Source organism: Toxorhynchites rutilus, chromosome 3 (genome assembly GCF_029784135.1).
Source record: "Toxorhynchites rutilus septentrionalis strain SRP chromosome 3, ASM2978413v1, whole genome shotgun sequence".
Classification (NCBI taxonomy): domain Eukaryota; kingdom Metazoa; phylum Arthropoda; class Insecta; order Diptera; family Culicidae; genus Toxorhynchites; species Toxorhynchites rutilus.
This window is the reverse complement of record NC_073746.1, coordinates 211,611,343-211,626,462: the sequence shown is the minus strand read 5'-3', so window position 1 is coordinate 211,626,462 and position 15,120 is coordinate 211,611,343. Positions and strand designations below refer to the sequence as shown.

General features: G+C 41.6%; 1 protein-coding gene across 4 annotated transcripts in view; it reads right to left on the bottom strand.

Annotated features, from left to right (window-relative positions):
- Positions 1-5,625: 5,625 nt before the first annotated feature.
- LOC129775858 (cardioacceleratory peptide receptor-like) overlaps positions 5,626-15,120 on the bottom strand; it is a 237,690-nt gene continuing 228,195 nt past the window's right edge. For all 4 annotated transcript variants that reach the window (XM_055781019.1, XM_055781018.1, XM_055781021.1 and 1 more), the window contains 5 exons: positions 7,581-7,778; positions 7,313-7,408; positions 7,043-7,216; positions 6,526-6,817; positions 5,626-6,450 (listed from right to left, as the gene is read on the bottom strand). In XM_055781019.1, the coding sequence (XP_055636994.1) occupies positions 6,237-6,450; positions 6,526-6,817; positions 7,043-7,216; positions 7,313-7,408; positions 7,581-7,778 (974 nt within the window). In that variant the 3' untranslated portion in view covers positions 5,626-6,236. The remainder of the gene's footprint in view (positions 6,451-6,525; positions 6,818-7,042; positions 7,217-7,312; positions 7,409-7,580; positions 7,779-15,120) is intronic.

The window sequence follows — 15,120 nt, the reverse complement described above, 5'->3', positions numbered from 1 at the left end:
CATTATCGTCACCGGACGACCACTTCCGACCTTCCGCTCTACGTTCAGGGAACTCAGGATACGATATACCGTACTGTCAGGTACATTTTCTTCCTTAACATGTGCCACCGTGAACTTTTTTCCTTGCTGGAAATGCGTTTCATAGAACCGTACAACGTTCTTGTGAGAGCATCGCGACAAAGTTGCGTCGAACAGCAGACCACGGCCCTTACTCAAACATTCACTAACATTTTTTTGAAGAAAATACATTATGTTATTAATAAAAAACCGACGAAAAAACACCCGTTACTTCCGTATATTGTTCTGAGCACTCGGCGTTCGAAAACACCAAGTGATTGCGAGTCCTGTTTCGTGATCGTTGAGGACTACCGATCGAATTAGCAATTTATACATGGTACACTTACGGGGTCGGAGTTTGTTGTACCTTAGGGATTCAAGGAGCACATATGCGTTTTCGAATTTCACGGCTATTGTTGTTGTCAGTAATCGACGACCCAAGGTAGAATTTTTGAAATTCGTGCTCCGCATGTCGAAGCCTGCTTTCCACATAATACCTTCCAGCGCCACATTGAAAATCAGAGAAATGAGAATAGTCACAGCACGGCTAGTGCCAAAAGAGCTGAATTTTCTTGAAAATTTTCTTCACAATCAAGTGGCTAAAGACGTGTTGAATGATCAAATTTTGATCCCACGTTCATCTATAGCGTAATTACTGGCAACGAGAATCGAGTGTACGAGTTCCTGTTTCCGAAACTCAAATTACCGCTTCGTTGGACCCAATTTAACAGCATTGAAGACATGAAAACGAATTCGCTGCATGAACTGAAGCTATAAATGTGTTTCGATGACTGGATTGTTCGTTGGAAAATGTGAACACGTGACTGATGCATGTTCGCAAAAAAAAATCATGAAATAAAGATGGCCTTTTCAGAAGTTTGTGTGTAGTTTATGAACAACCCTAAACATTTAGTACCTTAGACAACACTGTTCCTGTTATTTTTAATAGACTAAACTGTTTGAAAATAGTATCGCTCCGTCTACCCTGCGGGTGGTCCTTCTTACCCCGCCAGAAAAATAAAAAGTGTTTTTTCAAATCATTTCAAAAGTTAATGTATAAAATCTAAATTATATTTATTTAGAAAATTTGATCAGTTATGTGAAATACAAAATCTGTTCATATTTTCTACATAAAAATAACAAAGCTCCATTTTGGAAATTAAAATGATTTGATAAAATGATAAAATGATTGAAATTTAACCTCTCTGTATCAAATTCTGTATCTGTATCAAATTAAATAGTATTTCATTTAAATGAAAAACACTTTGATTGAGAAGTGATGAAAACATATCATACGACAATTGTTTTTGAAGTCAATTTTATATTACATTGAAGTTTCAATAAAAATATCGGAAATGTAAAGACATATGGTTAAATACGAGTCAGAAATACATGTAATTAAATAACATGAAAATTCTCATTCAAATGTTAACATTGTATTAATTGATGGCATACCACGAAGAAAACATTTTTAAACCTAGTGATGATTCGTTGGTTATGGTCGAACAAGGGGATGTGTAAAAATCAAACAAGAAATAATCTGAATAGAAAAAAAAACTGAAACTTACACGAACAAATATCTCCTCTCTCTACTATTATGGTCTATTGAGATCAATACAAACACCTTAAAAAATAATCATGGCAAAAAGCAATGGAATATTTGACTCGTCGCCTTCGAAAGAGACACTATCCTAGATCATCTGGCGGGCGCTACTACGCGGGCGACCGGTAGACCGCGGACATACCCATGGTTTACTTCATTCGGAAAATTTCGCCTCCAACCCCGTAACTAATCAGTTCTCTGTTTACCCCCAAGGTTGTTATCACCTGTTATAGTTGACGACCTCGACCGATCAGCTGTTTGATGCGGGTCAACATTGACTGCTGTAGCATCGATCCTCTTGTCTCGCATCGCATCGCATCGCATCGCATCGCATCGCATCGCATCGCATCGCATCGCATCGCATCGCATCGCATCGCATCGCATCGCATCGCATCGCATCGCATCGCATCGCATCGCATCGCATCGCATCGCATCGCATCGCATCGCATCGCATCGCATCGCATCGCATCGCATCGCATCGCATCGCATCGCATCGCATCGCATCGCATCGCATCGCATCGCATCGCATCGCATCGCATCGCATCGCATCGCATCGCATCGCATCGCATCGCATCGCATCGCATCGCATCGCATCGCATCGCATCGCATCGCATCGCATCGCATCGCATCGCATCGCATCGCATCGCATCGCATCGCATCGCATCGCATCGCATCGCATCGCATCGCATCGCATCGCATCGCATCGCATCGCATCGCATCGCATCGCATCGCATCGCATCGCATCGCATCGCATCGCATCGCATCGCATCGCATCGCATCGCATCGCATCGCATCGCATCGCATCGCATCGCATCGCATCGCATCGCATCGCATCGCATCGCATCGCATCGCATCGCATCGCATCGCATCGCATCGCATCGCATCGCATCGCATCGCATCGCATCGCATCGCATCGCATCGCATCGCATCGCATCGCATCGCATCGCATCGCATCGCATCGCATCGCGTCGCATCGCGTCGCATCGCATCGCATCGCATCGCATCGCATCGCATCGCATCGCATCGCATCGCATCGCATCGCATCGCATCGCATCGCATCGCATCGCATCGCATCGCATCGAATACATGTTTGATACAGAGAATATTACAAAATAAAGATAGCTCAAATCTAAACATTCCTTCCTCGGGTTTAGGGCACACCAACACATTTGGCCTTCCATTTTTGTTTATATAGATAGAAGATATAGGAATACGTTATTCCGTCGGAAAGTCCTTTTCCACTTTCGAACAAAAATCAATTTCGTTAGCGCCAACATCAAATGAACTAACAACGCATAGCTAATGACTCAAATTGAACCATTCCTTCCTCGGGTTTTGCGTTTACTAACACATTTGGCCTTCTATTTTTAATTATTTAAGCCTACGAACAGATTTTGCCTTACATTTCTATTTATATAGATTATCACCAATACTCAAAATTATTCATTGGTAAATTATGATGAGTGAATAACCAATTTTCAGCAGTTGATGATGACAACCGATTATGCTTTGCTTCGTACACCAGACTTTAGCAAACCTTGCCAGTTGTGGGTACCGCTTAGAATTTAATGACCAAATATAAGAATCGTGATTGCGATTGATTCGAAATGTTTTGACATAACAGTCGCTTGCGTTAGCAATGGGATTTTATTCTTTATTCCTGAACACGACGCTGACTATTAAAGGGTGTGTCACATCAAATTGCATCACGGAAAAAACGCTGTAGAAATTCGCCCAGTAGACCGATCCTTTTGAAAATTTTAGACAGTAAAATAAAAATATTTTTTGGCATTTTCTTTTTATTCATACTTCGAGCCCAAGCCCGTATGCTCGCACCTTCCTCTTTACCCCGTCCATAAGGTTCTGTACAACGTCAGGTTGTAGTCTTTTTTAACAGAAATCCATTTTCTCTTGAAGTCCGCCTCCGATTTGACAACTTTTGGGTTCTTCCGGAGGGCCTGCTTCATAATCGCCCAATATTTCTCTATTGGGCGAAGCTCCGGCGCGTTGGGCGGGTTCATTTCCTTTGGCACGATGGTGACCCCGTTGGCTTCGTACCACTCCAACACGTCCTTTGAATAGTGGCACGAAGCGAGATCCGGCCAGAAGATGGTTGGGCGCTCGTGCTGCTTCAATAGTGGTAGTAAGCGCTTCTGTAGGCACTCCTTAAGGTAAACCTGCCCGTTTACCGTGCCGGTCATCACGAAGGGGGCGCTCCGCTTTCCGCAAGAGCAGATCGCTTGCCACACCATGTACTTTTTGGCAAACTTGGATAGTTTCTGCTTGCGAATCTCCTCCGGAATGCTGAATTTGTCCTCTGCGGAGAAGAACAACAGGCCCGGCAGTTGACGAAAGTCCGCTTTGACGTAGGTTTCGTCGTCAATTACCAGGCAATGCGGCTTCGTCAGCATTTCGGTGTACAGCTTCCGGGCTCGCGTCTTCCCCAACATGTTTTGCCTTTCGTCGCGGTTAGGAGCCTTCTGAACCTTGTATGTACGCAGGCCCTCCCGCTGCTTGGTCCGCTGGACGAATGAACTTGACAAATTCAGCTTATTGGCGACATCCCGGACCGAACTTCTCGGATCACGTCTAAACTGCTTAACTACGCACTTGTGATCTTTTTCACTGACGGAGCATCCATTTTTGCCGTTCTTCACCATCCGGTCGATGGTTAGGTTCTCGAAGTATCGTTTTAGTACTCTGCTGACCGTGGATTGGATGATTCCCAGCATCTTACCGATGTCCCGATGTGACAACTCTGGATTCTCGAAATGAGTGCACAGGATTAATTCACGACGCTCTTTTTCGTTCGACGACATTTTTCCAAATTTACGAAAAATTGACAGTGAAGCATGGCCAACGTGATCTATACACTCTTATCTGATTATAAGCGAAAGCTGAAGATATAATTCCTAAAAATTAAATTTCTACAGCGTTTTTTCCGTGATGCAATTTGATGTGACACACCCTTTACTTTCATTTGCCATTTTGTTGAAACAGTCTCAAAATGTGTCGTGAGTTTTCGAAGATTCGTCGAAAGAAATTTTATATACTCCAACAAAATTTTCTGTCGAGATGTTTCCATTTCAAGAACTCTAGAAGTTTTTTTTGCATATTTAAATTCATAGTCGTTACTCTTACTCGTTTAATAATAAAATTATTACAATATATCCACAAAAATCTCACCATTGTAGTAGAAAATCCTTATCACGAAAAAAAAATTGTTTAATTTTTTTGCAGAATGCTTTTATTCTTTATTAAAGGATACTAATTCTAAACGAAAAATTTGTTCATTGGTCATTATTTTTATGTAAAAATGGGTTTGTTTCTCCCTAAAATATAATCCTTTATTTTCTCCATCCACACATGTAGTTTCTCTCAGTTTCGTAGTCACAAGTGAAGAGCCATCCGGCCTCCAGTATCCGACCAAACTATTGTTCGTTTCATCACTAGTATTAACTCTATGCGGACGCGTGTCGGCATATAGCCACCCAATTCTCTCGCGTCTGCTGGCGTACGTCTGTCATGCTCAACGATAAGATACGCATGGGAAAGCAGATTCCAACAGGTTCCGATTTTCGTTTTCATCCAACGCGAAGCATTGTCTTCATAACGAAACGATTAAGCCTTGCCAATCATATGGTGTGTTTAGCTCACTTCCAAAATTATGTAGGACCATTATTGTTCATTTAGCCTTTCAATAGGAGATTTTCAGACTTATAAACTACACGTGTCGTGTGCGCCATTCATGTCTGAACCCCTATCCTAGATGAGTACCTACTAAAATATAAAGGATACGTTTTAGGTCCCGAATTAAATATTTGTCAAGTAGTGGCAAGTGGTCGAGTTTTTCTATGAAGAGACCGCAATATAAATTGAACAAACCTCCAGAAATCATCCTGTACGCAATAAAAAAATCTTGTTATGGATATTTCAAAGATAAAATAAAAAACATAGCATGCGCTACTCTCTAACATTCTTTATAAACTTTTTCAATGCTATTTTCATGGGTGGTTAAATTATTACATCTACAATATACACTGTAATATCAGTCTAATGATTAATACTAAGTTATAACGCTGTTTGCTTAATATACATACATTATTTTCTACGAATCTTCCGTATAAATGCATTAAAATTTACACTAAACGTATATTCAATCATGGATTTTTGTCCTCAGTTTTTGGTATACACCTGTGTATCGCATACATATAAAGCACTTATATAACGCCGTCTAAAATAGTGTCCGTAAGGCTAAAATGGTTCTCGCAACTGGCACTCATTACAATATTTCTATGTACACCTTAGCTATTACTCTGGCCAACAAACAACAAGAGTTCTCTATAAGAAGAATAATTAAATATTACCCCCGAATGTCTATCGAAAAACGATCTGCTAACTATGGAAAACCTCTCTCTAAAATTGTTTTATAATTAGTTTTAGACTTTAAATTAAAAATTTGACTAGATCTTCGTGCGCTGCTTCTATTCGCTAGCAAATTTTGTACCGGGAAAATCTAACCCCTAAGCGGTTCACCACAGAACCCCCCGGGGGCGGCTGCTGGGATCCCCTACTGTTACACAATCACCCTCGGCGTCCGAATCAGGGTGGTTGACCTCCGCGCTGAAACCGTCAACGATGTGGTGAGGGTTCTCATGGAATCACTACTGTGCTGGTTTCGTAATCGACTTCCATTTGCCGACTGCCGGCAGCCACTGTGAACGCTCGCATCCTCCGGACTGGAACAGCATAGGCCTGACGAGAAAAGCCATCGGAATGGTGGGAGTCTTCTGCGGGGGGCGAAACAAATAAATATGAATTGGGATTTAATCATATTAAAACGGCACAAGGAAAAATTAGCATACTTTAGCGTCCTGACAAAGTGCGTCGAAAAGACACAATATATTAACGGATTTGCGGCCGAGTTCAGGGGCGCTAGGCTTTGGATGAAGGTTGCGATGGCGATGTTGGTTTGGGTTCTCGGGATCTGCTCGAACACTTGCAGCAGATCGAACACTATGTACGGGGACCAGCAGAGGACAAACACAATCACTATTACGATGGTCATCTTGACGGTTTTCACCTTCGCTCGGGGAATTATTCCTCGGGAGCTGGCGCGGCGGCTGGCGAAATCAGCACTACCGTTCTGATATCGACCTGTTGTGGGAGTAGTAAATGACAAGAATTAGCTGGAGCAAGCAGTTTTCAGTACAGGAGCATATGACTTGAGTAAGTTATTGATGATCACTCATTCCGCTTATAACACTTATTTCTTTAAAAATTGAATCAAAATTTGATACTCAATGAACGAAAAAGGAATTGTTAATATCGCTGGAGTAACACATAAATAATCGCATTCAAAATACACAGGCCTATACTCACACTTCCCACCAACTGGTGCCAGCATGGATCCCTTCGACCAGATGGTTTTGATAATGATAACGTAACAAGCCGAGATAATGAATGCCGGAATCACGAACAATGATGTTGCCACCCAGCACATGTAAAGCTGCCACCGGAAAGCATCACCCAAGTCTATCCAACATTGCAGCTGGTCTGCGAAATGCAACAACAACAGAACAAAGAGGCGTCTCCAATCCATCAAGGAACAATGATTTTAATCATCATAGATACAATGTATCCCCCACTAACCTTGAATAACTCGCTCCTCGTAGAGATAAAACATGGGCGATGAAAACACGGCACTGAAACCCCATGCAGTCGCCACCAGCCGTTTAGCTCTCTTCCCTATATATAGACAAAATCATGAATAACTCATTATCAGTATGCGTCCTACGTCCTGGTTTACTTCAAAATGTTTCCCCCCTAATCACTAGCCGGTGGTTGGTAGCAACCGAACTTGCCAACAACTAGCTAGTGAGTGGGCGAGGGCAGCAAACAAGTTCGCTTTTCCACTTACAGCATCCGGAGAAGTTCATTGGGTGAGTTATTGCATCGTAGCGATCGATGCTGAGAGCTACCAGCACGTAGGTTGACGCATACGTGACCCACACCTGGACGAAGCGTATCACTTTGCAGGCAATGTTTCCCGCCAGCCAGGAAATAGTAATCCGCTGCACGATATCCGTCAGTACGCTCAGCAATCCTACACTGAGGTCTAAATTTGGTCGTTTGTTTTACCGATGGGAGAACATTGAAGAGATAAAAATAGAAATTGAATAATGTTAACGGAATGTACTTGTCATGTATGATTAAAAGTTGGTAATACTTTTTGGATTGTATGGAAGCATGCAGAATTATTCCCTACGGATTTAAAAGTTGTGTTGATTTACTCTGGCTTTTCTGGAGTCCTCCAAAACATCGCCATCTTTTATTTGATAGAATCAGAATTTATTCTTCAACATTGATTTTTTATAACATGAAGAACGGATTACACTATCACTGCACTTCAGCCTGCGCACCTTGCAGCGACCCCATAATAACAGACGGGTTTAGTTTACCCAAGTTTGTGATAGGGCCAGATCGAACCGAAATGAACACATCTTTATCACACGATCCTTATTGAGGATCGTATTAGTCATAAATAGATAGGGTCGGGATTCGGTTATTCGTAGTTCGTTTAACGATAGGGTTTTTGTTTATGCTCTGGTGTTACGATAGGATCGTGCTTATCTCAAGGAGATTGGATTGGAGAAGGAGATTGTCAATATAAGACATCCGAAATTGTCCAACATTTGAAACAGAATTCGTTTTTATTAACAAGCTAGCTGACCCAGCGAACTTTGTCCCACCCACGATTGATATATTGGTATAAATCATTTCGAACACTCAAGTTCCCACAGAAATTATTTTTATGTACGTAATTGTGAGGCCCAAATTCCACACGAGAATCATCCGCCGCATCAGAGCACTTGTGTCCGTGGACGAAAGAGGCCTATGCAACAACATGTCAGATCTTCTCGCCACTATGACGTGTTGCCAGTACCGATAATGAAAGCTTTTGAAAGCGCACTCGCTCATTCAGCTATTCAGCGTATCTGTCAAATCATAGAATCAAAACAAACGAGAAAAAGAGAACTGGATGTGTTTTTTTCGATGATGGCTGGTTTATTCATATCACTTTTTATAGTAAAACATAATCAAGTTTTTTTTTTTATCTTCGCTTATTTTTCGTCGGCCTATTTCCGCCACTTTAGTGCCAATCACCGACATCAGGGAGGCGACTCCACCTGTTCCTACCTATCAGACTCAACAACTCATGAGCCGGGCCAACTTCTTTTACTTCCGCTCCGAAGGAAGACGTAACCAGAGATTTTTCGCCTCAGAAAATCCCAACGACGCCAGCTGGGATTGAACCCAGGCCGATCGGATTGTGAGGCTGTTACGCTAACCATACAACCACTGGCGCCGTCCATAATCAAGTTGTTTATGTTTATTTACATTTCCAGTTCATAGGATTTCACTGCAAGGGCGTAATCATTCATATACTGTGGTACCATTCTTTGGCGAATGGAACGTTGCTGTGCTGTCTAGTTCATTTGATCACCTTTTTTTTAGTTTGCGATACATGCCGGTCCACTACCCAGTTTCGAGAGATTTCATCACTGATCATAGCGTCTCACCTATAGCAATAGCTTTCGATATATCCGCATTAGTCAGAAATTTAACCGCGTTTGCCTCGATCACGGCTCTTTTTCCCAGGAATTATATTCTTCATCAAACGGACTATCAATTCTGCTGTATCACCGTGACCGTTTGTCCGCGTTGTTGTTTCTTCCGTGGACAAATTCTGTCATAAAGATACGTACTGAGACGAAGTGCCCAGCTATCTGTTCGAGTAAGGCCTCTCTTTGACTTTTTCCTAGCTCGATTCAAGATGAAAGTTACTCCCTGAGCATCCGTGTGCAGTGTGAAACGTCTACCCAGACAATTAAAGCCAAGCATTAACCTGACGAAACGAAACTTTCCCATTTCAGTTTGGAATTTTGTAGGGACTCATTACATAGCTCTAGATGGTAGTATGTATTATTTAAATTAAGAAGGAGCCAGCTCTATGAAGTTTTATCTTCATTCTATCGATCAGCGGTAGACGATAATATTCTCGGTTAATTGCCTTGTTAGGCAATCGCATGTTGTCGACCATCCGGAGACGATCTTTGCCTTTAGCAACTGCAGGCATTCCGCTAATCTATTCTGTTGTTTTAGTGACTCGCCCTATCATGCCACGTGTTTCCATCACTCATAGTAAGACGCTTGTCCCCTCTCTGGAAGCCGCTAGAACATTGTAATAGACGTTCTTGACTGGGACCACATTACTGTCGATGCTGAATTTGGAATTGAATCCCGGCATTTTGGGAAACTCTTGTGTGTCGCTTGGTTTCTCATAGCTGGCTACTCCCACATGCAGCAAGCTCATGTCTCTAGTCGTCGATCTACCAAGTAACGAACGTCGCACTTCACTTGAAATCTAAATAAAGCTGCAGTTGGAGGTTTTGTGGTTCCAGGGACAATAATTTCAGCTATGAAGGCAGCTATCGGCGGTTTTTAGCCGTAAGCATGTAACCCATTTAATAGACGGCTGAACGGGATGAAGGTCGGCTCATCCTACGCGAAATTCGCGTTTAGGAGCATCCATCCCTTCGATGAGGGATGGCTTCGGAGTTTATCATAAAACTTATTGGAGTCGACGATCCCATGCTACAATCAACCAACATATCGCTCAGCGGCAATAACTTGCTGAAACGTTAGAACGTAAATAAAACAGTTTGTTCGTTAAGTTCGAAACGAAACTAGTTATTTATTCGAAACAATTCACAAGCTCATTTTGTTTATACATTTTTTGTCTTCACTCCTTTTATCAGTTCAACCGGAAGAGTTGACTCGATTGACATCACTCTGTGCATTGATTACTCGTCGCTATCAGTACAGTGCAATGAAATGGCCGCGTTCGCCGCATCCATGGCAAGTCTTGTCCAGCGCTAGACTTGTGGTACCGCTTCTGTGTGAGGGATGATAACAACGGTGGCAACGATTACGAACGATAACTGTGTGGGCTGAATATGGAACAGTACATCATGGACTGACGTGAGGCGAAATAGGGCTGGAGAGTGCATGGGCTAATATGGCGCAGTGTAACATGGACTGAAGTAAGGCATAGTAGGGCTGGGGAGTTCGATGAAAGAGTGTGTGTAAACTCTACACGAGATAAGCATTAACTGCGAGAACAACCATTGCTCGACCTCTTTTGGTATCCGGCGTTCAACGAGGTAAGACGTGTATTCGTACACGGAGCAACAATTGCTTCCTGGCTGATTCCTTAGTGGCTTCCGGAACTCCACAATAACTCGATTTACTTCTGCGAACGCCATGTGTTGCGTCCGTCATAGACTGCAGGTATCACTGGACATTGTTCACGAAGACTGAATAACAGTCGGTGTTACGCAATCTGCGTGCGCGCTCTATTCCAAAACAACGGTTCCAGATGCTGCAAGAAAATATCGTTTTCAAGCCAGAGACACACAATAGGGATGAAGATACAAATAGGAGATAATAGGTTCCTCATCCTTGAAAAGAAAATTGAACTGAAAGGGTTAAAGAAAAATTGAATCGCTATACGCTTTTAAAAATTGTAAAAAGATCAATCGAAATCAATCTAATTTGAATTTATGTAATTGACAAATTAGTTGAAGGTGAAATGGATGCACAGATTTATGTATTTGAATAGAATTTAAATTTAAATTTATTCTTTGTAACAGAAGGTTTAATATCAGAGGCAGTAGGTGAAGATTAGACTGTGGAGGAGACTCAAAGTAAATATATTTTTTATAAAAATGATATACGAAACTAAATAAAATATTTGTAGGATTTTTTAACCATCACACTAACGGAATAGAGTTGGTTTATTTAAATTGAACATCCTCCCGTGTCCAACAGTCGGGTTTTGTAAGGCTTGACGCGAATTTCGCTGCTCTCACAATATCCTGAAACTCTTAACCCAAGCATAGAAACAGAAGTTTTGATCGCTGTGGTGCGTTGACCGTGTTTCCTACGGATGCCGCTATTTCGAAATTTTCAATGAAGCGGTTCCATTCTTCCTACATTTTGTTGTTGGGAATTCCACTCGGGAAAGATCTAATGTGATCCCATCCCACAGTGGCTCGAATACCGTCGCCACGGTCACTCGAACCATAAAGAGCACTACAATTCTCGTCAACGTTGAGATGCGTTGTGCTTACCAGTCGCGGTCGTTCGTACGTGCACATCCTTTTTGTTTGCATCGATATGGCTTTCTCCAAGCGCACGATCTTCTCAATAGTCTCGGATTTTGCTTCCTACGGCTGTATCTCTCTGATTGCTTGGCGGCAACCCGGATCCGTACATTCACTGCTAGGTTTTGCTGACTAAAGTATCCAACGAGGAGTCCTACATAACGGAATCTGAGCTTTCGTCGTGCTCCCGATCGCTTTTCCAAAGAAATCACGCTAGCCGATTCCGTGTTTCATAGAAGCCAGCCGATAGAGTTGATTGTGTGTGCCAAGCATTCTCACGTCCTTTTTCCGAATACTGTTCGACTACAGATCGACAACCGATTACCGTTCGCGTTTTTTTGGTCGCTGCTTTTACTTCCGTTCAGATCCTGGCCCTGGTCATCCAAACACATGGATTTGTAGAGGTTATCCGACTCTTCTTTCTCGCTATCCGAACTAGCAGTAGCTCGTACGTTCTTTTCTGTATTTTCTGTTTCCGTTTTTTTCGTGTCAAGAGATTCTTTCTAGGTTCTACTCGCAGTCGTAGTCTGTAATTTACAAAACATCGCAATGTTAAAACCATTTCATTCGCTCTCTTGAATACTTCCTAGTATTTATTCATCGAACTCCGCTGTTTACCGACAGACTGGAAACAATCGTCCAACTCGTTATACTTTGGAATCATTCTTACTATCCAGGAACTTTTTTAGCGAACTTCACGGTCTGCTGACGACGGTGGATACAGTCCACCTCGTCTTTTCAACGCGTTTTAATTTCTTCTCGACCTCCGCGGTCTATCAACGACGGTGGAAACAGTTCACCTAATCAACTTATCAACTCGACATTTTTTCGACCTCCGCGGTCCATCGACGAAGGTGGAAACAGTCCACCTCGTCTTATTAACTCGTTGAAATTTTTCTTGACCTCCGCGGTCTATCGACGACGGTGAAAACAGTTCATCTCGTCTATCGTTGTAATTTTTGCATTACAAACAAAAAAAACTAATTGTATTTCTCTTCAGTTTTTGGAGGTTGGAATTTGCCCGTGCTTCTCCACTAAATAATCACTCACTTTTCGTTTTTTTCATGACGAGTGATTCTCGTCATAATTTTTAAAAAGTCCATGTTACTAACTGTCCAATTGTCCAGAATTGAACTCCTGGCAGGATCGCCAAAATGTGAGGCCCAGATTCCAGACGAGAATCATCCGGCGCATCAGATCACTTGTTCGAGTGCACGTTTGCACATCTTACCTCGAGGTTGGTCCGTGGTCGAAAGAGGCCTATGCAACAACATGTCAGATCTTCTCGCCACTATGACGTGTTGCCAGTACCGATAATGAAAGCTCACATTAAGTAGTGTTAACCTCTCCAAATGAGCTACTCTTATCGCGGGCATATTTAGCTCACTCACAGTAATCTATACTCGCGGTATATAATTTCTTTTTTGAAATTTAAACCTGATGCAGATTAAGACGCATCAATCCTGATACTGACTGTTGAAATCCGTTGCTCCGTTCTTGAGTTAAATCAAGAGGAACGGACACCAAATCATTTTTATTTATATAGATCAAGTTTATAAATACATAGTTATCTTCACTTGATTTATTTGAAACTCAGTGTTGAAAAAAAAACAATATTTATTTGAAGTTCATTGTGAATGCATAACGAAACATAACCGTTATTGAATTGAATTCACGGTGAAAATAAAAACATTTTTCATTTGAAATTCATTTTGAATTATTTTTAAGCATTTTTTTTATTTTTGTTCCTCATCTTGGATTTTGGTTCTGAGGATTCCGAGCGCCAGACAGAGAGACATACGATGATTCCTCATGAAGCTAGAAACCCAGTCTCTTCCTGCCAGATTTGCAACTTGGTTGAATTCGTGCTGGAGGTTGTTGGCTTCTGCAAAATCAAACACCAGGCACCGTAAATCTTTGAGAGTTATACCACAGAAAGTTTTGTCCAGTACTCTTCAGTGGTCCGCCAGATCCACAGACTGCTCACTCGCAAGTACCTATCTGAACCGCCCTAGGATCTCGCTCACACATCTCAGCAGAAATAGAATTGTCAATAAAAGAATAATAGAATTAAGGTTTCCTTTCGAACTTTCCAGTTATTTTAGGTAAGTAAATCGTCATCTTCAAAACTGAAAAAAATAGATCAAAACATCGCAAAACTCATTTCACCTCATAACTATTTGCCACCTTCATGAAATGTTTCTTGTTTATATGTGTGAGCTGCTGGTGTAATAATTTTTCTAACGAATACACTTTTGACAAATTTTTATGCTCGTTTGCTTCGAAAAGGCCAATGCGCACTTTTACCCCGTGCGCACCTTTGCCCCGCATTACTCTACAGGAGAAAACAGAACTGAAATAAAATCACTATGTTTCTAATCTTTAAGTAACAAACGGTATTGTGAACAACAATGGCAAGTTCCATGAAACACGAGTGATTCCTTATTGTTGATGGGTCACGAACTTCGAACCGAATGATTCACATCATTCCCTCGTGTATCATATATTGTGCAGGACACTGTAATTTCCATAACTATCCTCCATAAAATTTGTGCACGTTTGTAGAAGATATTCAAAAAGATAAATTTCAGTAATAAATTTATCTTTTTGAATATCTTGAGGAAAACAATTTCTATAAATAAACTCCAATTTTGCTGTAAATTGTTCATACGAACTTGTTGAACAACGTTTTGTATTGACTCTTCTTCATATTTGGCACATTCAAGAAAGCCCCGGTTAAGAATATTTATCTAGTTGCGTTGAATCAACAATAACCATATTGAATTCGTCGTAGCAGTTCATGTGGTGATCCCGTGGCCGAGTGGTTAGCGTCACACCTAACATAGGTTCGATTCCCGTTCTGGTCGGGGGAATTTTTCGTCAAAGAAATTTTCTCCGACTTGCACTGAGATCACGCGTATTCTAGAGCTTGCCACACAGAATGCATTCAAGGCGTGTTATTTGGCATAGAAATCTCAACTAAGTACAGTAGAACCTCGATTATCCGCGAAAGCGAGCGCCGTAGTAATTCTACAAACCTTCCCGAAATTTGTCAGTGAGTGGTAGAGTTGCCCTCTTTTGTTTTGGTCATGGCTTTCACATTATCTGAACACTGATGTACATGACCTTACAGATGGATAGTTCAATAATTTCTGTATTGATGAAACATAGTTTTCATGCTAAAATTTTTTTTTCGTGTTTGCAACTCAATTTTGGCTCTTTATTGCGTTA